Genomic DNA, 25,845 nt, shown 5'->3' on the forward strand with positions numbered 1-25,845 from the left:
AACTCTCGCGATATTTTATTTTTAATATGGACGCGGAAGTAAACAAGCGGGCACGTGAAAGATGCAGTGTGCAACATCAGATGAACGCTTTGAGTCAGGAACACAAGACAAAGCCAAGATTTTAAAGCAATTCCAATCGTGTTTTTTCGCAACCAATCGACTCGTTTCGTACCCTTGGACGGTGAGTACTTGGCGTGCTAAATCCCGTTTGCAAGTATTTTCATTAACGATATGCTTTAGCAAACGTAAACGCTTTTTATTTTCAATAATCTATTTTTTTATGTATTAAATCGGCGTAATCATACTGATGCTACATATTTGTATTTCATCTCATTTCTGAATTTTAGAATTTGGAAAAGGAACTTGAACGCAGCAAATCAGCCGACGTCATCTTAGAGCTCCTTAAACAGGTTAACTACACACATTAAAATGTATAAAATTGATTCTAATGGTTGTCCCCCCCCCCCAGACGTGTCTTCACTCACTATGCAGAAAATTTCCGCCACTACCACGATACAGAAAGTGCTTTCTGTCCGAGCTCATCAGACGGGTCAGTGTTTTTGTTCTTTGCATACTGCTGTTTCCCAGATGTTGTCATGTTAGTACTCATCTGCAGGTTGAAGCTGCAGGGTGTGAACCTATGGATGAGCTGTATGACGCATTGGCTGAGGTTGTGGTGGCCCCAGAAGTTGCAGAGGGATACAGAACCTACTTATTGGTACTAATCGCCCACACAGATTATTGACTGACATTGACAGTGATAAATAGATGGGACGCTTATCACAGGAAATGAGGTAATGGTATCAAAAATGTGTCCTATAGCCGTGTGGCGACAGTGTCAGCTTGTTGGAGAGTGTGGCTCTGATCTCCGAGGGGACAACGGGTCTGGTGACATGGGAGGCTGCCCTCTACTTGGCTGAGTGGGCCTTGGACCACCCGCATGCTTTCAACAGCAGGAAAGTTCTGGAGCTAGGCAGTGGAGCAGGCCTTACAGGCATCGCTTTGTGTCGCTCGTGTGCACCATTGTCGTACATCTTCAGCGATTGTCACCCGAGCGTCCTCCGGAGGCTCCGAGACAACCTGAACCTCAATGGACTCAACGAAACAAATTGCACCAGGACGGAAATCACCGTAGAAGAGTTGGATTGGACGGACGTGACTAAAGAACGTCTTAATGATATCAGCGCGGACGTGCTAATAGCGGCAGGTTTGTTGTCACACAGGTTGTTGAATGATGCCTTAAAAAAGTCATCTGATGGGTCCGTGTGGTGCAGACGTGGTGTATGATCCGGAAGTGGTTATGGTTCTGGTCGAACTTCTGTCCAAGTTCCTGAATCGAGGCAGTGTTCCACCAGAGGTTCTGATCTGCTCCACGGTGAGGAACCCGGAGACGTACGCTGGCTTCAAGCGCAAGCTAGGTAAGAAGCTGATTGAACTTATTGGTTAATCATGGGCTAGAGGCGGAGTCTGATTTTATATGATTGACAGGTGACGCCGGGATTGGCCATCAAGTGATGCGCGGAGCCATCAATCATGTCTTTGAGTACAACAGACAATGTGAAATAGAGCTTGTTCAATTGTTTGCGTCTCAATAAAGTTTATTTTAATATTTACAAAAGTGTCCGTTCATTGGGAATGTTCAATAAGAGTTAAAGAGCGGGAGGACATGTTGGTCCCAGTTGTCATCCCAGCGCTGCTCCCTGCTGGCGCGAAGGTTCCTCCTGAACGTGGCCAGTTTGCTGTCACTGCTGGGAAAGTCTGATAGAAGAGTCTGGGAACACAATCAAAGTGCTCTTGGATTATTTAGTGGAAGAATCAATATATCGATTGAGGCATCACCTTGAGCTGTCGGGCCAACTCCCGGCTGTCGGAGAAGATCAGACCGTTGTGGTCGTGCTTCACTAGCTCCTCCAGGCTGAAAGAGAATCATTTAAAGTATATGAAATTTTAAAAATTGTGCGTCCTTTTCAAATTAATCGCAGGACTTTCTATGAAGGACACAGAGTATCACAAATACTAGGGCTGTGAAACGATTAAAATTTTTAATCGAGTTAATTGCAGCTTAAAAATTAATTAATCGCAATTCAAACCTCTAAAATATGCCATATTTTCCTGTAAATTATTGTTGAAATGGAAAGATAAGACACACGACGGATATATACATACAACATACTGTACATAAGTACTGTATTTGTTTATTGTGACAATAAATCCACAAATGCCATTACTAACATTCTTTCTGTTAAAGTGATCCACGGATAGAAAGACTTGTAGTTCTTAAAAGATAATTGTTATAGTTACAAGTTATAGTAATTTTATATTAAAACCCCTCTTCATGTTTTTGTTTTAATAATTAAAAAAAAAAATTCAATCAAAAGTAGTTAATATAATAAGAATAAAAATAACAATAATTAAAATAGAGTGACCAAAGTCTAAGTTTTACGTGTATTTTGCATAGCTATTTTGATATGGAATGCCAGTTCATTTTGCATTGTTGTTTAACCGTGTGTCAGAATAGGGCCCCATTACTATAGACTGAAGTGCTTTTCTTTTTGTGAACATTACTTTTTTTGGGGGAGAGATAGGAATATTATTTTTGTTGTGCTTTCACTAAACGATACTTATGTTTGTTGTGAAGGAGAAGCTTATGCCAATAAACGGTGCGGTCCAAAGAACGCCTGTGTCCACTCGCCTTTACTGTATAACATATATCTGTACATATCTTACCCAAACATATATCTGTACATATCTTACCCAAAATACAACAAGAGACACATAATTGCCACTAAAAGAAAGAAAACTTGCCGAAATATGAGTGGAGCACAAATATCAATTTGCATTGCATTGTGAATACAGCATAAACGTCTCACAACTACTAATTCTCCCACGTTTAGAAAAAATAACATGAGTATGGAACGGCGCTGCCCCCAAGCGGCAGGTGGCATTCTCTTCACTCTTAATGTCCATAAACGGCCTCATTGTAATCTGTTTGAGGCAATGTGCGAGCGGGTCATTTAATGCATGCGTTAATTGCGTCAAATATTTTAACGTGATTAATTTAAAAAATAATTAACGCCCGTTAACGCGATAATTTTGACAGCCCTATTAAATACATAAATTATTAAAACCTATTAATAAAATGTCTTTATTCTGTAACATTTATTGATTTCTATTTTTTTTTATTCTGTATCTTTTTTTTATACAATTATTGTTTTTTTTTTTTTTTTTTTTTTTTTTTAAATTTCAACATTGATTGATTTAACCCATTTCATTTTGGCAATACTGGTCCTCCAAAACTTTCCATCATACTCACCACAAAAACTGAACCGCGCATACAGGCAGACAGCATCCAAACATGTCCACCACCTTCATTGGCAGGTCCAGACCACTGGAGGACTTGTGCAGACACACGCCGAGATCAGCACAACCTAAAAACAACAAAATTATATGAATAAGAACGAATAAAGATGTAGACACAAAATTCAAGCCAACCTAACAAAACAGGATAGTCTTCCGCCTCCAACCAAGGTGTGCAGATCTTCACATGCTCCAAATGCAGACTGCCAATCGTTTTCATGTAGCGCTCCTTCTGAGGACCTTTCCCTTCATGCGCGCACAAAGACCGAAGTGTCACTGGTTGCTCGCCAAGTGACGTCAAAGTCAAGCATACCCGTGATGACGCAGATGAGTGACGGTAGGTTTTGCCCCGCTGAGATGAAATCTTCGTATTCTGTCAGGAACAACACCACAACCAAAGCTCAAACTTGACTCGCTTGTTCTCAGGGGACAAGTTGTCACCGTACCTTGAAGAGCCTGCAGAAGGATGGAGAAGTCTTCGTCCTCTGCAGATTGTAGAAGGTCAAATGAACTAAATGACTGCCATTAACGGTCATAGATGCCCAATTCATTTGAAGTGGGAGAGATGGTAGCACTACCAGAGAGAAGGAAGTCATTGCTTACGCACCTGTCCAACTTGTGCTGCTGATGAGCAGGGCGGGGCGATCGTGCCTCAAAGTCACAGTGTCGTTCTTGAGATCTCGCTCTGAGAAGACAGTCTTCTCTATGGCTTTATCATCGTTGTCGTCACCATTACTGCTCAGAGAAGGAGGATGAAGATGAGAAGTAAGACCGGGTTGAGAACAAGTACAAAACTACAACCAAAAAAGGAACTGGAATTGAAACTGGATCTAGTACTGGACCTAGAACTAGCACTATAACTGGAACTACACCAGGAACTTGGATCCAAAGTAGAACCACAACAGGAACTGGACTAAGGATAAAGAATATGAAACTACCGTATTTTTCAGACAATACATCGCACCTGAGTATAAATCGCACCAGCCAAAAAATGCGCAATGAAAAGGAAAAAAACATAAGTCGCACTGGAGTATAAGTCGCATTTTTCAGGTGAAATTTATTTGATAGAACCCAGCACCAAAAACAGACAAGTCATCTTGAAAGGCAATTTAAAATATAATAGAGAACAACAGGCTGAATAGGTGTATGGTATGCTAACATTACATGACGCTAGAAGTTAGATCGGGCCTTAAAAAAATCCAGCCCGACCCGACCGGCCCGCAGGTATTAAAGCCCGACGCGGCCCGAGCCCGATAAATTAACTTGATTTGCTTGCCCGAGACCATAAAAACACAAAATTTTATGTTTTATTTGTAGGCAAGAGCCTGAAACCCCCCCGGCCGAAATTTTACGTTTTATTTGTGAGGACTCAGGAGAAGGAGGAAATGCGGGGATGCGATGTATACTTGCGTTTTTTGTGATCACAATTGTGACGAATAGGTGCATATATGCATAATGATAATAAATTAAAGCCTTTCTTTTGTAAAGAATTCTCCCAGTTAAACAAGACTGTAAGATGGATATTCAATAAACATTTATATCTTTTATATTTCCGTGTCTAACAGGCGGATAGTGTATTTGACATTTATTTTAATCCCCTCGAGTTGGCAGAAGAAGAAAAACGCAAGTTTTCTCAATGTTTAAATAGTCTACATATTTTTATGATCATTATAAATGCATTTACACAACAAAATAACGCTGGAAAAGTTTGTTAAATCTAGTTCCCATATGAGACCAAAGCGCCACATTCGTTTACATTTAGCGAAACAGACACAGGTTTCTGTATTGCACCTTCAACAATCAATTTGAATCCTTTCCATATCCCACTCCTCCTGCATTTGTTTGCTTTTCAATTCCCCTGTCTTTAGTTGGTTTTTCACTCCTATAGCTGCTCCATATCGAAAAGGAAATACCAGGATGCTTGCGGAGGGCGCTGGGAGGGGAAGATTGAAAAGAGAGCCACTGCGTTCACGTGCGCAGGCATGCACAGCGCCTTCTCTGTTTTATCTAAATTATTTATTTGATCTAACATCCATACATTGTTTTAGTATAAATTAGGGCTGTCAAAATTATCGCGTTAATGGGCGTTAATTAATTTTTAAAATTAATCACGTTAAAATATTTGACGCAATTAACGCAGATGCCCCGCTCAGACAGCTTTAAATGACGGTACAGTGAAACGCTCACTTGTTAATAGTGTTTTATGGAGTTTTGCCGCTCTCTGCTGGCGCTTGGGTGCGACTGATTTTATAGGCTTCAGCACCCATGAGCATTGTGTAAGTAATTATTGACATCAACAATGGCGGGCTTTTTTGATTGATTGATTGAAAATTTTACAAATTTTATTAAAATGAAAACATTAAGAGGGGTTTTAATATAAAATTTCTATAACTTGTACTAACATTTTTCTTTGAAGAACTACAAGTCTTTCTATCCATGGATTGCTTTAACAGAATGTTAATAATGTTAATGCCATCTGTTGATTTATTGTTATAGTAAACAAATACAGTCCTTATGTACCGTATGTTGAATGTATATATCCATCTTGTGTCTTATCTTTCCATTACAACAATAATTTATAGAAAAATATGGCATATTTTATAGATGGAACGACGAGATGGCGGTTAATTGCGATTAATTACGATTAATTAATTTTTAAGCTGTAATTAACTCGATTAAAAATTTTAATTGTTTGACAGCCCTAGTATAAATATGTGACTATATATTTATTTTTCAAAAGTTAGCGAGAGAGAAGTCGGCCCGACCCGACCGTAAATAATCACACATAAGTCACTCCAGAGTATAAGACGCAGCCTCTGCCAAACTATGAAAAAAAATGTGACTTATAGTCCGAAAAATACGGTATAACTTGACCAAACAAATAATGGAAATAGTACTACAACCTAAGCCGGGGGTTAGCAACCTGCGGCTCTCGGGCCACATGTAGCTCTTTAGCGCTGCCCTAATGGCTCCCTAGAGCTTTTTCCAAAATGTTTGAAAACGGAAAAAGATGGGGGGAGGGAAATGTTTTTTTTTTGTTTCAATATGGTTTCTGTAGGATGACACACACGACACAAACATTCTTCTAAATCATTAAAGGGAACCTCGAACTTTAAGACTTGTAGGCTGTAATAAGCCACAATTGTTCTCTTCCACTGATTTAAAAATCTAGAATATTAAGTACAGTGGTACCCCGACATACGATCGCTTCGACACACGATCTTTTCCACATCCGATGTAAAATTTGACTCGCCATTTGTTTCTACATCTGACGACATGCTCGAAATACGACGACATGACAGCACCGCAGACGAACGCACGGCGGATTTTCTTGAGAGAAATCAACACAGGTTTCAAAAAGGTTGGTACAGGTGGTTAAACAAGGAAAAAGGTGACGCTTACCATTGAAATGATGATGCAAATTATAGAAAAATATGAGCGTGGGGTGGGCATCCGTGATCTGGCTCAACAATACATCTCCACGGTCCTCGTCAGACCACCGTTCGCCAGTCTTTATAAGTTCAGGTGTCAATTATTATTGTCGTAACATCACCATAGAAATCGCCAGCTTCGTCAGGTTTTTATCATTTATTTCAGAACTTATCCAACACAAAACGCCTGTTGTCCGCTGCAGTTGTTCTCAAGAAAACATTGAAAGTGAAAGAAACTTCACCGCTCCCTCTCTCTGTCACGTCAGCCGCACATTGCGTTCAGTTACAGCAAAAAAGGTCCGCCACATGAGAACCCGATTCGTTCCATTATTACAGGAATTATTATTTATTATATTATTATTCCGATTTTTAAAAATAATGTATTTGTTTTGCTATGTGTAATTGCCATTTGTAATAGTACCAGCAGTAGCCTATCTATTAGGGATTTAGTGTAGGTTTTTGGGCTGTGGAACGAATTAATGGAATTATGTATTCTTATGGGGAAAATCAAGCTCTTACATACAACCATTTCGACTTACAAACAAGGTCCTGAAATGAATTAACTTTGTATGTAGAGGTACCACTGTACAGTGCCTTGCAAAAGTATTCGGCCCCCTTGAATCTTGCAACCTTTCGCCACGTTTCAGGCTTCAAACATAAAGATATGAAATTTAATTTTTTTGTCAAGAATCAACAACAAGTGGGACACAATCGTGAAGTGGAACAACATTTATTGGATAATTTAAACTTTTTTAACAAATAAAAAACTGAAAAGTGGGGCGTGCAATATTATTCGGCCCCTTTACTTTCAGTGCAGCAAACTCACTCCAGAAGTTCAGTAAGGATCTCTGAATGATCCAATGTTGTCCTAAATGAACGATGATAATGAATAGAATCCACCTGTGTGTAATCAAGTCTCCGTATAAATGCACCTGCTCTGTGATAGTCTCAGGGTTCTGTTTAAAGTGCAGAGAGCATTATGAAAACCAAGGAACACACCAGGCAGGTCCGAGATACTGTTGTGAAGAAGTTTAAAGCCGGATTTGGATACAAAAAGATTTCCCAAGCTTTAAACATCTCAAGGAGCACTGTGCAAGCCATCATATTGAAATGGAAGGAGCATCAGACCACTGCAAATCTACCAAGACCCGGCCGTCCTTCCAAACTTTCTTCTCAAACAAGGAGAAAACTGATCAGAGATGCAGCCAAGAGGCCCATGATCACTCTGGATGAACTGCAGAGATCTACAGCTGAGGTGGGAGAGTCTGTCCATAGGACAACAATCAGTCGTACACTGCACAAATCTGGCCTTTATGGAAGAGTGGCAAGAAGAAAGCCATTTCTCAAAGATATCCATAAAAAGTCTCGTTTAAAGTTTGCCACAAGCTACCTGGGAGACACACCAAACATGTGGAAGAAGGTGCTCTGGTCAGATGAAACCAAAATTGAACTTTTTGGCCACAATGCAAAACGATATGTTTGGCGTAAAAGCAACACAGCTCATCATCCTGAACACACCATCCCCACTGTCAAACATGGTGGTGGCAGCATCATGGTTTGGGCCTGCTTTTCTTCAGCAGGGACAGGGAAGATGGTTAAAATTGACGGGAAGATGGATGCAGCCAAATACAGGAACATTCTGGAAAAAAACCTGTTGGTATCTGCACAAGACCTGAGACTGGGACGGAGATTTATCTTCCAACAGGACAATGATCCAAAACATAAAGCCAAATCTACAATGGAATGGTTCAAAAATAAACGTATCCAGGTGTTAGAATGGCCAAGTCAAAGTCCAGACCTGAATCCAATCGAGAATCTGTGGAAAGAGCTGAAGACTGTTGTTCACAAACACTCTCCATCCAACCTCACTGAGCTCGACCTGTTTTGCAAGGAAGAATGGGCAAGAATGTCAGTCTCCCGATGTGCAAAACTGATAGAAACATACCCCAAGCGACTTGCAGCTGTAATTGGAGCAAAAGGTGGCGCTACAAAGTATTAACGCAAGGGGGCCGAATAATATTGCACGCCCCACTTTTCAGTTTTTTATTTGTTAAAAAAGTTTAAATTATCCAATAAATGTTGTTCCACTTCACGATTGTGTCCCACTTGTTGTTGATTCTTGACAAAAAAATTAAATTTCATATCTTTATGTTTGAAGCCTGAAATGTGGCAAAAGGTTGCAAGATTCAAGGGGGCCGAATACTTTTGCAAGGCACTGTACATGTTTTGACCTATATAGGGAGCCATGTTTTATGGACGCTCAGGATGATGACGTAAATTGTCACTGTCACTCGACGAATACTACCGGGTTACTGCAATTCCCTTCTACGCAGCGATACGTCCAACACAAGCGCTCATCGGGTAAAAGCGGCGAGTACTTACTATTTGTTTTTTTACGGGGTCTTTTATTACCTTTTATTTGCCTAGATGGACCTCCTCATGTTCCCTTACTTCACTGCATCTCTACAAACTCGAACTCCTTCTGCTAATACCCATCATTAGTCCTGGTGCATCTATAGCCTGTCCATCCTGGGAGTGGATCTCTCCTGATTGTGGTTTTCCCCAAGGTTTCTCTTTTCCCATGTTTTTTTTTTTAGTTTTTCCTTGCCGCCCTGGAGGGTCTAAGGATCGGGGATGCCCAGCACATGGACTCATCTCATTCATCTACTGTATCTGACTGTGTATCAAAATGACTCTGTAAAGCCCTCTGAGACAAACCTGTTGTGATATAGGGCTATACAAATAAAATTGAATTAAAATGAATCACGCATGCATGGTACGAAAAATATTTACCTTAAATCCTTGAACAAATCACTCCTGAGACAATCATTTTTGTTTGTATGCGGTACAGCTTTTGTAGTTCTTCAACAATCCAAGCTTAAATCCAACATGAGCGTGTGCCGTCTTAGGCTATTACTAAATGAAGCTCGGCCCCCCTCTGATAAGGTGTTACGCAAAGAATGACAAACTGTCACGTCAATAGGTAATGAAGTCTATGAGCTAAGATAATACCAGGACTTCAACTACATTTTCATTGAAAACTGAAGCAAACCTCCAAGGCACTGAACCTATCGGTGGTGACAACAAAAAAGTTGACAATATCGTAAAGGTATTTAGTTAGCGTTGCATCAACTTGCCAGTGATGTCGAAAAGCGGGAAGCACTCGTGAAAGCCTCCCAAACAGTTTGTGGCGTGCCTCCAGTGGCGTCTCCCTGAAGATGGCCGCCGGTCTGTCGTAAAGAGTGGTCGCCCTGGAGAGAACAAATGATTCAAATCAACAACCTCGTTCATCATTTTGTTGTTGATTTAACTTTAACAGCAAACCCTTAACGATTTGGACTGACTGTGATTTTCAAGCTTGGTATAGAGTAGACTTTTTCCGGCAGAAACAACTGCATTTTGTGAAAGCGACCCATGTTGTAGTCCTCATCACCAAAGTACAGAAAAAGGTAGAATCCAACTTGTGAAAGAAGTCAGTCTATAGACCCCACTAACATGACGTCACAACCACGCCTCCGCGCCATATTGTCCGTCAGCCCGTCGTGTTTACGCATTCCCGCTGCGTAAATTCCTCCTATTATGGCGTGTTTTTCTGCTTGTTAACATTAATAATCAAAATGGTGAAGGCGTGTGTGGCGGTTGGTTGTAGTAACAGACGGAGAGACTTGAAGTTCTACCGTATTCCGAGAGACCCGGAGAGGAGAGCGAGATGGACTGCTGCAATTCGACGAGAAAACTGGGCACCAAGCGATCACCACAGACTATGTAGTAGTCATTTTATACCTGGTAAGATGCATTTAATATATATTTAGAGGGTTTTGGGCTGACAACCACAATTAAGATCATTGCGAAGCTAATCGCCGACAACATACAGTTTCAAATATAAGATGTTTATTTCTTCCGCCATCATTATTTTTTGAATAACATTTAGCTGGTACCAAGTGAAAGAAGCTGGCCTCGTCTACAGATCATCAGTTAAACAGGGGTGTCCAAACTTTTTGCAAAGGGGGCCAGATTTGGTGTGGTAAAAATGTGGGGGGCTACCTTGGCTGATTTACGTAGAACAATATATTTAAACAATTTTTAGCAAGCCCTTCTGTGTGTCACATTTGCTTTATTTATTTATTTTTTTTAAATTCATAATTTCAACAATCTCGCCACTGTGGCGTTCTCTTTCGACACTCGGGCTCTTGCGAAATACTGCTGCTGTGAAATTAAACTAGCGTCAAGTTGCTATAATTTCTCGCTGCGTATCTTCCTTGTAATGTTGTTGTACATGTCAGCGTGTCTTGTTTGGTAATATCGCGTCACATCGAACTCTTTGAAAACAGCGACTGTCTCTTTGCAAATGAGGCAGACACAGTTGTTGCGTATTATATTGAAGAAATAGTCCAATATCCACCTATCCTTGAAGCGGCGGCCATCGCAGTCAACTTTTTTTTTTTTATTGATTGTCGCCATTTTAGAAAAATTCAAAGTAAAGGGTCACACGGAGTAATGTTGCTTAGAGTGCTGCTCTTAAAGTTTTTCAAAGTTTCGTGAGAATAGGCTGAGTTTCTGTGGACAAGATAGTTGTAGATATCAGGGTAGCAGATGTCAGGCAAAGACGGCGAAGACAGCGGGTCGAAAAATATCGATTTAGGCATCAAATATGGATCTGGCGAATGGATAGACTGAAGCTTTTCCACATAAAGCCTTTTATGCAACGCATCCAATGAGTTTACAGCGTCTGAAAGCACCGGGGCTTCCATGAATTGCACTATAAATTGCACGACAAATTGAAACCATTGAGAATACGTATAAACAATGACTGACAATATGGTGGCCGGATACAGCGACACGTCATTGTGTGACATTGGTGAGTGGGGTCTATTCTTTCAATTTTGATTCATGAATTTCAAATCTTACTTGATGCCCCAGTTCTGGTGCAGATCTTCCTTCATGGCTTTGGTCACACACAAGTGCTGCGACGCCAGAGGTCCGAATATGTGCTCGTAACTGTTCCAAGAAGAACAAAAACATTATTATTATACAAATTGGTTAAAATGTTATTTCGAAACAGCTAGCAAAAGGCACCGACCATTTTGCCATGCGCACCAGCGGGTGGGCGTGGCCAAGACTTAGCGCCATGATGGTGTAGCCATAGTTGTGCCAGTCGATGAGCAAGCGGGCGCCACGGAGGACACATGCCAGCCACGCTGACGCCATCAGTGGCAAACCTGGAGGATTCTAGGAGGAGAAACTGAAAGTCAACTTGAAAAAAAAAAAGACCACTGTGATTGGCTCTCGGGCAATCACGTGACCCACCTGCATGAGGATGTTAGCATGGGGTTTGAGCAACAGAAGTACCGCAAGAACCTGCGCAAACTGAACGGTCACTTTGGTCACGTACGTCAAAATTTTGGGGCCACCTGTAAATGAGACCAAAACTTTTGTTAGTGACCTGAATTACCATTTTGAGCGACACCAATTTACTTCATAAAGTCCAGATGTTCTTGTAGGCTTTCATGGCATTATTTGCAGTCACATGCACATCAAACATACTGGTCCTTCTAAAAAAATTAGCATATTTTGATAAAGTTCATTATTTTCTGTAATGTACTGATAAACATTAGACTTTCATACATTTTAGATTCATTACACACAACTGAAGTAGTTCAAGGCTTTTAATGTTTTAATATTGATAATTTTGGCAAAAAAGTCAAGAAAAAACAAAAATCCCTATCTATAAAAATTAGCATATCATGAAAATGTACTCTAAAGAAGCTACTAACCTAATCATCTTAATCAACAAATTAACTCAAAACCCCTGCAAAGGATTCCTGAGGGTTTTAAAAACTCCCAGCCTGGTTCATTACTCAAAACCGCAATCATGGGCAAGACTGCCGACCTGACTGCTGTCCAGAAGGCCATCATTGAGACCCTCAAGCAAGAGGCTAAGACACAGAGAGAAATTTCTGAGTGAATAGGCTGTTCCCAGAGTGCTGTATCAAGGCACCACAGTGGAAAGTCTGTGGGAAGGAAAGTGTGGCAGAAAACGCTGCACAACCAAAAGAGTTGACCGCACCCTGAGAAAGATTGTGGAGAAGGGCAGATTCCAGACTTTGGGGGACCTGCAGAAACAGTGGACTGAGTCTGGACTCTGGAGTAGAAACATCCAGAGCCACCGTGCACAGGTGTGTGCTGGAAATGGGCTACAGGTGCCGCATTCCCCATGTCAAGGCACATTTGAACCTGAAACAGTGGCAGAAGCGCCTGACCTGGGCTACAGAGAAACAGCACTGGACTGTTGCTCAGTAGTCCAAAGTACGTTTTTCAGATGAAAGCAAATTTTGCATGTCATTCGGAAATCAAGGTGCCAGTTTGGAGGAAGACTGGGGAGAAGGAAATGCCAAAATGCCTGAAGTCCAGTGCCAAGTACCCACAATCAGTGATGGTCTGGGGTGCCACGTCAGCTGCTGGTGTTGGTCTACTGTCTTTTATCAAGGGCAGAGTCAATGCAGCTAGCTATCAGATTCTGGGGCACTTCATGCTTCCATCTGCTGAAAAGCTTTCGAAGAATTCATTTTTCACCACGACCTGGCACCTGCTAACAGTGCCAAAACCATTGGTAAATGGTTGACGGGCCATGGCATTACTGTGCTCAATTGGCCTGCCAAGTTCCAACTCTCCTGACCTGAACCCCATAGAGAATCTGTGGGATATTGTGATATGCTAATTTTTTGAAAAGGACTAGTATTGCACAAAATTAAAACAATTCACCCGTGATGCCTTTTACTTCCGCAATCGGAACGATGTGAATCCTGTCCTCCTCCAAAACATCTCGATGAGGTTTGCTGTCTAAACATAAACCACCAAAAATCATATTTACATGTAATGTACAGTATTTATATTCATGAGTTTTTTTATTACCTAAATATCCAACAAGTATGACTTCATATCCATGTTTACTGAGGGAAAGCGAGTGATACTGCATGCGGGGACTCCGACCGATGTCCCCGAGCACCAGCACACACACCCGTCGCTCGGTGTCGCCGTCCCGCCGCCGCAATTTCCAACACAGCGCGGCCAAGAGTCCCACGACCGTCACCGACACCAGAGGCCACCAAACGCCTGACCCGGCGCCCCAAATCACCGCCAAGAGTAGCGCAATAAACGCAAAAACAGTCCGAATGGGAAGGGGTTGGCTGGAGCCGGACGGCGCCATGTTTGTTTTGGGACTTGTGATGACGTAGACGGTAGTACTCAAACCAGGCTACATATTTAAAGGGCCCACGCATAATCTAATAGTGACGTCACAAGCGAGCCCCGCCCTTGCAGGCATCGAGGACGCGTTTAAGTGGCCTCGGAGCGAGCTCCTACACCTCTGAGCAGCATGCGGACTTCAAGGATCCGGCTGGCCGCCTTCGCGGTGCTTTTAGTGGCGTGCTGCATCTGCCTGCGGGCGGAGGTGATCGACGACGTGCTAGGCAGCCTGTCCAAGGGCACCGCCTTCCTGGAGCGCCAGCACGAGCACATCAATCTGGACGGCGTGGTGGGCTTTCTCATGCTGCAGGGTGGGTGGGGGCCGTCCGTCTTGCTGTCTTGTGGCGCAGTGTCATTTACATGCTGCATCTTTGTTGGCTGACCAAAATTTCAATCAGCTTCAGTACATTTGCATTAGTTCTTGACATTTTTTTTTTCAGTCAAATCACAACTTTTTTTTTTTTTTTTAGGGCTGTCAAAATTATCGCATCAACGGGTGGTAATTAATTTTCTGAATTAATCACGTTAAAATATTTGACGTATTTAACGCACATGCCCCGCTCAAACAGATTAAAATGACAGCACAGTCATGTCCACTTGTTACTTGTGTTTTTTGGTGTTTTGACGCCCTCTGCTGGCGATTGGGTGCGACTGATTTTATGGGTTTCAGCACCATGAGCATTGTGTAATTATTGACATCAACAATGGCGAGCTACTAGTTTATTTTTTGTTTGAAAATTTTACAAATTTTATTAAAACGAAAACATTAAGAGGGGTTTTAATATAACATTTCTATAACTTGTACTAACATTTATCTTTTAATAACTACAAGTCTTTCTATCCATGGATCGCTTTAAGAGAATGTTAATAATGTTAATGCCATCTTGTTGATTTGCTGTTATAATAAACAAATCCAGTACTTATGTACAGTATGTTGAATGTATATATCCGTCTTGTGTCTTATCTTTCCATTCCAACAATAATTTACAGAAAAATATGGCATATTTTATAGATGGCTTGAATTGCAATGAATTACGATTAATCAAATTTTAAGCTGTGATTAACTCGATTAAAAAATTTAATCGTTTGACAGCCCTATTTTTTTTTTCTTCATTATCTTAGAATTGTATACTTGAGCATCACAATATCTTTATGATAAACTACCGCTTCAACATGGATATTTAGGATTTTTTTCCCCCCTACAGATCTTGGAACTCATTCTTCTCACAATATTATGACCTTGATTCTCAGATACATTCAAACTTTATTCACATACAGTAACTCTTCTTAGATTTTGTGCAGATATTAGACACACTGTCCTCATTGATTTTCTTCCCTTGTAAAATAACATTTTCACTCTGTCACCATTTCCTGCAGAAAGAACTTTTTTTTCTTGTAATATTACAAATTCTCACAACAAAACCTTTTCTAGCATAAGTTTAAGCCTTGTACAATTGGTCACTTTTTTGACATAGTAGATTTACTGTACAAATTACAACCCAGATAGCAGACCGACGTTGAAAAGATGTTGGATCAACATTCCACTGTCAACCTTATATCGTTGAATCAGCGCCACTTTTGCACCCTCAATTAATGCTGTTTCAACTTTGAAATCCTTACAAAACGTAAACGTCATTTCAATTATTAATGATATTGGAACAACGCTGAATGAATGTTACGTTTTCGACCAAAACGCCCGCTTGTCTTTAATTAAATGACTTTTTAATCATATTTCCTGGTCAGTCATAAATTTGTCAACACAAGTTCAACAACGTTGTTTCAACGGCACTTGACGTGGAAAATTTCGATGTCAACCATAATGACGATTTTGATGGAAAATCAACGTTTATTCAACGTCAGTCTGCTATCTGTGAAGTTATAACTTAGTTTTTCTTCCACTTATAAAAATGGTTTCTCGTCAATATAACTACTTTTTCTCAACATGGAAAGCGTTGCTTAAAGTTTAAAATCAACTTAGTGGTAGATGATGGATGGATGGATAGACTGAAAAAAAAAAAGTTAAATGATGATAGTCTGGTGTGCGTGTTTTTCTTCAGCCGAGCTGAAAGAGGCAGTGCGGACTTGGCCTCATTCGGACCCGGTCAGCTGGGCTCAGCGGACGGCGGCCGTGGAGCTGGTCAAGCGTTTGGACAGCAGCTTTGAAAACGCTGTCCCTGCCCTGAGTCAAAATGACCCCAAGTACTATCAAGGTAGCCAGATGAAATTTGAACTTGACGGAAGGCTGATAGTGATTGTTACAGGGGTTGGACAAAAGAATGGAAACACCTAACATTTTGGCATCATAATCATTGAACATAATTGTTAAAGAATGGCATGAGGAATATTCTAATGAAGTTGAGCATCTCGTATGGCCGAGACAATCCCCATACCTCAACATTATTGAGCATTTATGGTCAGTTATAGGGATTCAACTAAGATGCCGATTTCCACAGCCACAGTCTATAAAAGAGTTAGAGGGTATTCTAACTGAAGAATGGTTTAAAATTCCTTTGGAAACAATTCACAAGTTGTAGGAATCAATACCTCGGAGAACTGAGGCTGTAATTACCGCAAAAGGCGGACCTATACCATATTAAAATAGTTTTTGTTGATTTTCAAAGGTGTTTTCATTATTTTGTTCAACCCCTCTATTTCAGTGTTGTCATGTGGACGACGCCAATGAGTTAAGCTTGTCTAAAAACTTGCAATTGGCAGTAATTTAGCCTTAAAACAACATTACACACCTCTGCGTGAAAACAACAACAACCATAAGATGTAAATACTAGTGCTGGGCAATGATTAAAATGGTTTAATATTGCGATTAACCAAATGAGATGCTGGCGATTAATCACAATTAATTGAATCGTTATATGCACAATCTGATAATTTAATTCAACATTTCAAAATTTGGACAGGCAGTGATTAACCCTTTAACACCGAACGTGTCGGCAGCGACACATTTACGCATTTTGTCTTTGAAGCTTCGTCACGCTGTAATTACGTCACCCACGTGCCGGTGGTTGGTCTCATTTGAAAGTGCGGAAGTTGATGTCCACACCAGTTTTTATTTGAAGTCAATCGACCAAGAAAAACGGGACATAATGTCCATTTGAGTTTTATAGTTTTATTGCACTCATAAATATGCATTAAAACGCTGCATGTACCATGTATCTATCTCCATATTTCGATCATTTCTTGTCCTTTTTCAAAACCGAAAGCAGCACAAAAGCCTACATATCCCAAGATCCGTTGTGATGTCAAGAAGGACGAACCGAATGTGAACATTTTTAATAAATTGCCGAGCGAGGCGCCAACTAAAGAAAAGGAGGCATGAACACCGGTTGGATTGCGCGAGCGAATTTGAAACGTGCAGAATGAATCGAAAACTAAATTTAGCGCAAGCTAATGCATTTTTTCATCGAAACGTGCAGAATGAATCGAAAACTAAATTTAGCGCAAGCTAATGCATTTTTTCATCAACTCAAGGAATAGGATGAGCTGTACTTGTCGTTGTTTTCCTCTGATTAGTCAGCGTCTCTGCAAGTAGAAGTGACAGCAGCGCTCAAACGGCAGAAGAGTAGGCTGTGTGACGTATGTGACGCAGCTCAGTGACCTGTTCAAAAGCAAACTTTATTGAGTGCGCAAAAAAAAAAAAAAAACTTTAACAGGTCGCATGCCTGAAAAAATTGAACTGAACTACTTGTCAATATTTTTGAAAATACTTTTTTTCAATGTTATATATATATTTTTCTTCACTATGAATCTTTTCAATTTTTATATAGATGTGTGTTCGAGAAGCTTGATTGCATGTACGTACACTTTAGATAAGGTGATGGGTATAATACCTAACTTCACAAAGAGATATAATCCAAACCCTTTTTGTGTTAGATATATATAATTTTTTTCTCATTATTTTGCACTGTATATAACCTGTTTTGACCATAGTATGTGTAAAGGCCAAAAACGCCTATGACCATACCCGCTGTTTGTGTTGAATAGTCAAACATAAAACTATTCAATCTTATTTTTTTCTATTGAATGTTTATCCTAACAAGTTGAATAAATATTATCAAGCTTCAAAACGGTTGGTCGAGCATGTTTGGATGTCAATGGGACACCAACATTACAAATTTTGAAAAAATATTTTGGAATTTTTTTTTGTCTTTTTGGGTCCAAAATGTGGATTATAATTGGTCAGTGAAGAAAACAACAGTTTGGACATGAAGTTCAAGGTGTCCTGAAAAAAGGGACCCAACTTGGCCATTGTGAACAATTTTTTCTTTGAAATATAAAGGCAACATCAAATGCATGCAAATTCGGCCAAAATAGGCTTAGGTGTTAAAGGGTTAAAAATAATCAGATAATAATAATAATTGGAATTAACTGCAATCAATTGAGAATAAAAAAGTTAAATGTCCAACTGGGTGGGCAGTGATTACAAATAAACATAATTAATTAACAAATTAATTAAACAAAAAAAAACAGTTGCCATTAATTACATTGTTTTATGCACAATCTAATTTAAAAAAGTAAAATCCAGTTGGCTATGCATTTAAATATGAAAAAACATAAATTAAGAAAAAAATGTATCAATGAATATAATTATTTCTGTGTCCAAAGTCAATGACGCTAAAAAGGAACAAGAAATATTAATATTTAACGCAGTTGCCATTAATGACATTGTTATGTGCACAATCCAATACCAAAAAGTAGCATCTAGTAGGCTATGCTTTTAAATATGAATAATGCTAACACAACGACTACTTTGACATTTTCCTTTTCTTAATCTACTAATATAACCGTTGCTGTGTCCCAAAAAAGTCACTGACCACATAAAGTTAGCTAGTTTCCTGAAAAATGGACAAATGATGCCTAACTAGCATCCCATCCCGCAGAGTTCGAGCCACTGCTGTCGTGGAACTTCTGGCAGGTTCCTCAGGAACGTAGCAGCACTGACGCCAGCCTGGTGTATGCCGCCACCACCACTAGCGAGTGCTATGACGAGCAACTCAGCGACAAGTGCCTCACGCTGCTTCTGGGAACATGGTAAAAGTCCAAAAATCGAAAAGTAACCTACAGTGGGGCAAATAAGTATTTAGTCAACCACTAATTGTGCAAGTTCTCCCACTTGAAAATATTAGAGAGGCCTGTAATTGTCAACATGGGTAAACCTCAACCACGAGAGACAGAATTTGGGGAAAAAAAAAAAAAACAGAAAATCACATTGTTTGATTTTTAAAGAATTTATTTACAAATCATGGTGGAAAATAAGTATTTGGACAATACCAAAAATTCATCTCAATACTTTATTATGTACCCTTTGTTGGCAATAACCGAGGCCAAACGTTTTCTGTAACTCTTCACAAGCTTTCCAGACACAGTTTCTGGTATTTTGGCCCATTCCTCCATGCAGATCTCCTCTTGAGCAGTGACGTTTTGGGGCAGTCGTTGGGCAACACGGACTTTCAACTCCCTCCTCACCCCGTGGCGTCAAAATAATAACAAGAACGGTGAGCAAAAATCTCAGAACCACACATGAGGACCTAGTGAATAACCTACAGAGAGCTGGGACCACAGTAACAAAGGCTACTATCAGTAACACAATGCGCCGCCAGGGACTCAAATCCTGCACTGCCAGACGTTTCCACTTGCTGAAGAAAGTACACGTCCAGGCCTGTCTGCGGTTCGCTAGAGAGCATTTGGATGATCCAGAAAAGGACTGGAAGAATGTGTTATGGCCAGATGAAACCAAAATAGAACTTTTTGGTAGAAACACAGGTTCTCGTGTTTGGAGGAAAAAGAATACTGAATTGCACCATACCCACTGTGAAGCATGGGGGTGGAAACATCATGCTTTAGGGCTGTTTTTCTGCAAAGGGACCAGGACGATTGATCTGTGTAAAGGAAAGAATGAATGGGGCAATGTATTGAGAGATTTTGAGTGAAAATCTCCTTCCATCAGCAAGGGCATTGAAGATGAGACGTGGCTGGGTCTTTCAGCATAACAATGATCCCAAACACACAGCCAAGGCAACAAAGGAGAGGCTTCGTAAGAAGCATTTCAAGGTCCTGGAGTGCCCTAGCCAGTCTCCAGATCTCAACCCCATAGAAGGAGTTGAAAGTCCGTGTTGCCCAACGACAGCCCCAAAAACATCACTGCTCTAAAGGAGATCTGCATGGAGGAATGGGCCAAAATACCAGAAACAGTGTGAGAAAAGCTTGTGAAGAGTTACAGAAAATGTTTGGCCTCCGTTATTGCCAACAAAGTGTACATAACAAAATATTGAGATTAACTTTTGGTATTGACCAAATACTTATTTTCCACCATGATTTGCATATAAATTCTTTAAAAATCAAACAATGTGATTTTGTTTTTGTTTTCCACATTGTGTCTCTCATGGTTGAGGTTTACCCATGTTGACAATTACAGGCCTCTCTAATATTTTCAAGTGGGAGAACTTGCACAATTAGTGGTTGACTAAATACTTATTTGCCCCACTGTAGATGTCTGACGGTCAGTGTCTTCATTTTTCGGGTCGCAGGAAACAGAAAGGGACGCCGTGCATCGTCACCAAACCATGTCGCGACACCATGACCCAATTCGGTTGCCCGCACTACTCATTGTCCCACCAGCTGCTCTATTTCATGATCGGAAAGATGGTGAGGTACATCTGAGGAACATTCCTGTGGGGTCAGATGACATGTGCTTTTGTGGTTGTTAGAAAGGGTGCACCAATCTGCTGAAGGGCGACACACGGGCGTCCCGCGCCAACATGACGGAGCGCGCCTACCAGAAGATCTTTTGCTCCAACATGATGAAGACCAACCAGGAGATTGCAAACGGCGGACTCAGCGAGCAGACGGCGGATATCTTCATTGAGAACAGTCAGTAACATTTAAACTTGTCGAAATTGGACTTTTTGCATAATGCTTTTTTAAAAATGGCAATTTTTCATGTTGAAAATGATCTTTTTAACTAATTTATTAGCGTTGAATTACAAATACTTCCCTGTAATATTAGATTATGAGTATGTAAATTTACAAATTCTCAGAAAATAAACAAGAAATTCCACTAAAAATCAAACGTTTTACCACAAAATTAAACTTCTTCAAAGTGTCATAATTTGATTTTTTTTTAAGGTAATATCTTTCATAAAATTAGAAATTTCATTGTGGAAGTATATATATATGGCGGAAAACACTCAGGTGACGTGAAGTTTCCCTCTGAGACCCCCAATTTGGCCAGATTTCAAAATTGTCCGATATGCATGTGTCATCATTGGAAAGCTTAAAATCTCAATTTTCTGGGGGAAGAAAAATTTTTGACAGGAGGGCATTTTTTTTTTTTTTTTAACGTTTTTTAAACAGCAAAACCCTATCTGGAGGTGAGAGCATGTGAGAGCAGAATTACATACGCCATTACTTTAACGAGATATTATCGCGTACTTACTTTTCGATCCAAAAACTCCTTGTCGAATGTATCACTGAGTGTCAAGACACAGCTGTGAATGGCCACAGCTGGATTTTTTTGGGATTCTATGGGTGAAACATGGTAATATAACAAGGGTCGCGATGCAGAAATCGCAGACATCAAGGAGTGGTCGAGATTTTTTTTCATATATTTACCCTTTTAAACGTTTTTTTTTTTTTCTCCAATTTGTCTTTGTTTGGATCGATTATTTATCATCTAACATATCGGAGAAAATGCGACAGTAACAAAAAAATACAATTTAGCGATAGTTATGAGGTAGATATCTGTGACGTTTTACAGACGCCATTTTTTTCATCGTGCCGTAATTTGTTTAAAAGTTTAACATATGCGAGTGAATAATTTTTTTAAATCGTTTTTTTTTTTTTTTTAAACAAAATATTAGACATCATTTAATGATTCTAAGCTAAAAATGACATTTTGAATAACAAATTACCTTGTTTTCATCGTTGTGTTGAAACAAAAACGGTTATGCGACGTCTGTAAACGGAGGCTGCCAGGGTAAAACGGGCAAACAAAAAATAGTCCGGGGGCTTAATGCACCATGAATCTGCTATGGCAGCATATAGACATATTGTTCCATCAAACACAAATGTTGTTTTGGCTTAAAGAGGAGTGCAAGAGCAGAAACTGCTTTTCAGTCTTGTCTTTGTTTTCCATCATATATACAGTGCCCTCCATAATTATTGGCACCCCTGGTTAAGATCTGTTTTTTAGCTTCTAATATATATATATATTTTTTAATTCAAATAATATGGGACCTTAATGGAAAAAAAAAAAGAAAAATCCAACCTTCAATACAAGTGCATTTATTCAGTGGGGGAAAAAATCCCACATAAAGAAAAAATTATTTGACATCAAATAATGTGTGTCATAATTATTGGCTCCCCTGGTGTTAATAATTTGTACAACCCCCCTTTGCCAACAAAACAGCACCTAATCTTCTCCTATAATGTTTCACAAGCTTGATTTTGTGTCTGGTGAACCATTTCTGTGTAGATTTGGCCATATGTTTTGGGTCACTGTCTTGCTGAAAGACCCAGTGACGACCCATCTTCAGCTTTCGGGCAGAGGGCAACAGATTTTGATTTAAAATGTCCTGGTATTTCAAAGCATTCATGATGCCATGCACCCTAACAAGGTTCCCAGGGCCTTTGGAAGCGAAACAGCCCCACAGCATCACTGACCCACCCCCATACTTCACAGTGGGTATGAGGTGCTTTTCAGCATGCGCATCTTTCGTGGCACGCCAGACCCACTTAGAGTGTTTGTTGCCAAAAAGCTCAATCTTGGTCTCATCTGACCAAAGCACACGGTCCCAAAGATATAAGATAAGAACATATGGCCAAATCTACACAGAAATGGTTCACCAGACACAAAATCAAGCTTGTGAAACATTATAGGAGAAGATTAGGTGCTGTTTTGTTGGCAAAAGGGGGTTGTACAAAGTATTAACACCAGGGGTGCTAATAATTGTGACACACATTATTTGATGTCAAATAATTATTTCTTTATGTGGGATTTTTTTCCCCACTGAGTAAATGCACTTGTATTGAAGGTTGGATTTTTGTCTTTTTTTCCATTAAGGTCCCATATTATTTGAATTTAAACAAAAAAATTAGAAGCTAAAAAACACATCTTAACCAGGGGTGCCAATAATTATGGAGGGCACTGTATATTTTCAATTTCTAATGTGCTACAATTGATGGTGATTTTTGGTTGTAATTGTTGAAAAATAGTTGTGTTGAAAATTATCTTGTTTGGAGTAAATTTTTCAACCAAAATTTTAGAATTAAATTACAAATTAATCTTCGAAAATCATAGCAATTACATGCAAGTAAATTTGGAAATTATCAGAAAATAAACAAGAAATTCTACTCAAACTTTTTTCCCTATTAAACTACAATTGTTTTCCTTTTTCATTACAATTGATGGCATAAAGTTAGATTTGGCACAAAAACCTTCACCTTCCGATATGTGTTGACAGTCCTCATCTGCGGATTGGCCGGCTTCTCCGACTTCTACAAATCTGATTGGCTGCAGCACATCCTCCGACTGCAGGACGCCGAGCTGGGTTGCTTTGGCCGCGACCGTGAGTCTGCGAGTACCGCTCGAAAAGTTAAGCGCTGACACGTTTTGACTCTGGTCGTCCTTTTCGTTCAGAGAGCGTCGTTTCGCAGATGATCGGCGACGAGCTGCTGGAGCAACTGCAGCCTCCTCATCACCGCGTCAAGAGGAGGGAGAAGATCCTACCTGGTGGGTTAGTTACTGGAGAACAAAAGTTATGTCAGATTAATCACACAAAACGGCTATAGGCTGTCAATTGAGTTTTATTTGGAAAAAACAATGGATTTAGAACAACTGAGCAAGAGCCGACGCTAGACTGGCATCAGTTTTGCAGTTATTTAACACTGCAGAACCATGTAAAAAATGAAACTATAAACAGAACACAGAAAAACCAGTAAAAAACAAGTAAATAAAGTCAACAAATATCCACTTAAACAGTGGTTAGTGTAAGAACAAAACATAGACTTCCCCATCAGTTGACTAGACAGCTCCTACAGACATTGCGCCACGCCTTCAGGCAGAACGTTGTGCAGCTTTCACTGCTATAAACTCAAACACACGCTGCGTTCAAACGCCGAAAAAGGACGAAAGTTTTACTGCAAACAATCAGTCAGGAATGTCTAAAGAGTGATTTGGTCGTGGATTCAAGGTAGTTAATATATAAAATAGCACCATGTATGCACTTTTAAACGTTGTGAAAAAAATGAATGGCAAAAAATTAGCATAGCTTTAGCTTGAAATATTTATGTAAAATGAAAGATAACTGCTCGTTTTTTTTTTTTTTTTGTCTTAGCCAAAAATTTAGACTGTTGTATGTTCATATCTAAAGAAATTCTGGGATTTACGCACTTATTTACAAGAACTTTCAACTTAAAAAGCTCTTAGTTTTTTGATGGCCGCCATGTTGTATCCATACACAATGACGTAACTTTAGCTTTAGCTGTAAAAATGAAAGATAACTGCTCAGTTTTTTTTTTGTCTTAGCCAAAAATTTAGACTGTTGTATGTTCATATCTAAAGAAATTCTGGGATTTACGCACTTATTTACAAGAACTTTCAACTTAAAAAGCTCTTAGTTTTTTGATGGCCGCCATGTTGTATCCATACACAATGACGTAACTTTAGCTTGAAGTATTTACGTAAAATGAATGATAACTGCCCTTTTTTTTTTTTTTTCTTTTAACCAAGAATCTAGACTGTTTTATTGTCATATCTATAGAAATTCCAGGATGTACGCATTTATTTACAAGAATATTCAACTTAAAAAGCTCTTTGTTTTAGCAATAGCGTAACTTTACATTCAAGTGATCAGGTAATTTTCGGCCAACTGCCCATTTTTTTGGGGCAAAAAATTAGTCATTTAGACATTTCGGTGCTCATACAAAAAAAAAAAAAATCCTGAATATATAGGTGATTATCTCTGCATTTGGTGCTTTTTGTGCATCTTGCGTAAAATTAGAACATTTTACAGCCATTTTAAGTTTTGTTATATAGAAAAAAATAATCAGGATTTTATCAGGGAACGACTTTTTTATGTCGCTGCTCATGGTGATTCATATATGCCTAAGGGTGGGGCCTGTTTTGGTTTTAGGTCACTAGAGGCTTTGGTTTTGAAAATATTAGAATTTTAAGTTTTTGAAATAGTCCCCCTACAGATTGACCTCGAACCCCGTGTCCCGTCAACTGATAGTAAAGTCTACAGAAAAAAAAGTAAACAAAACCAGAACAGCTGAGAACAAGTAGAAAACCAAACTGTTTTTTGATTGCTTTTTGTCTCCATCTTGTGCCTAAGATGGCTGCTCGAGTCACATGACAGCCGTGGCAGTGGGTGCCCTGGGAGGATATTTAAACTTCTACCTGACTGAGCAGGACATAACCAAGAGGCCTCTTCCGTGAAGCCCAAACCTGACCTTGCCGGACCACCACAAGGCTCTGGAAAAGAAACTCTTTTTCCTGCTTGCTTTCTATTTTTCTCATCGTGGGACTATAAATCCACAAGGATGATCACAGAAATATTTACTACGCCAAGGCCTTTTCCATAGACCCCAAAATTTTAATCTACGTGTTCTTTGTGGACCATATTAATAATGAACATAAGGTGATATATAGTACAGTGTGTCACAAAAATTGAGTACAATCCCTCGCATTTCTGCAGATATTTAAGTATATCTTCACATGGGAAAACACTGATAAAATGAAACTTTGACACAATAAGATTGAAGAGGTGTGGGAGGGGGGGGATCAGCCTGTTAGTGC

At 39.7% G+C, this 25,845-nt stretch overlaps 3 protein-coding genes across 4 annotated transcripts; 2 read left to right on the forward strand and 1 right to left on the reverse strand.

Annotated features, from left to right (window-relative positions):
* Positions 1 to 14: 14 nt before the first annotated feature.
* On the forward strand, positions 15 to 9,363 carry eef2kmt (eukaryotic elongation factor 2 lysine methyltransferase). 2 transcript variants are annotated; one of them, XM_057817330.1, is made up of 7 exons: positions 15 to 181; positions 348 to 410; positions 470 to 550; positions 617 to 718; positions 823 to 1,207; positions 1,275 to 1,418; positions 9,216 to 9,363. In XM_057817330.1, the coding sequence occupies exons 1-7, from the start codon at positions 62 to 64 to the stop codon at positions 9,275 to 9,277; spliced, it is 957 nt and encodes a 318-aa protein (XP_057673313.1). In that variant the 5' UTR covers positions 15 to 61; the 3' UTR covers positions 9,278 to 9,363. The 2 variants fall into 2 exon arrangements, with proteins under 2 accessions (XP_057673313.1, XP_057673312.1); XM_057817329.1 differs by lacking the exon at positions 9,216 to 9,363 and adding an exon at positions 1,489 to 2,558.
* Positions 1,460 to 14,212, reverse strand: alg1 (ALG1 chitobiosyldiphosphodolichol beta-mannosyltransferase). Its single transcript, XM_057817327.1, has 13 exons — positions 13,701 to 14,212; positions 13,551 to 13,628; positions 12,096 to 12,199; positions 11,869 to 12,017; positions 11,697 to 11,786; positions 9,926 to 10,039; positions 3,965 to 4,092; positions 3,804 to 3,842; positions 3,671 to 3,730; positions 3,493 to 3,603; positions 3,314 to 3,428; positions 1,840 to 1,915; positions 1,460 to 1,771 (listed from the first exon to the last, which is right to left on the reverse strand). The coding sequence occupies exons 1-13, from the start codon at positions 13,993 to 13,995 to the stop codon at positions 1,640 to 1,642; spliced, it is 1,491 nt and encodes a 496-aa protein (XP_057673310.1). The 5' UTR covers positions 13,996 to 14,212; the 3' UTR covers positions 1,460 to 1,639.
* c16h16orf89 (chromosome 16 C16orf89 homolog) lies at positions 13,597 to 25,837 on the forward strand. The gene is made up of 8 exons (XM_057817328.1): positions 13,597 to 14,344; positions 16,091 to 16,243; positions 18,929 to 19,079; positions 20,576 to 20,693; positions 20,756 to 20,918; positions 23,510 to 23,614; positions 23,686 to 23,778; positions 25,382 to 25,837. Exons 1-8 carry the CDS (start codon positions 14,164 to 14,166, stop codon positions 25,483 to 25,485), a joined length of 1,068 nt encoding a protein of 355 aa, XP_057673311.1. The 5' UTR covers positions 13,597 to 14,163; the 3' UTR covers positions 25,486 to 25,837.
* The last annotated feature ends 8 nt before the right edge of the window (positions 25,838 to 25,845 follow it).

This window comes from Corythoichthys intestinalis, chromosome 16, assembly GCF_030265065.1.
Source record: "Corythoichthys intestinalis isolate RoL2023-P3 chromosome 16, ASM3026506v1, whole genome shotgun sequence".
Lineage (NCBI taxonomy): Eukaryota > Metazoa > Chordata > Actinopteri > Syngnathiformes > Syngnathidae > Corythoichthys > Corythoichthys intestinalis.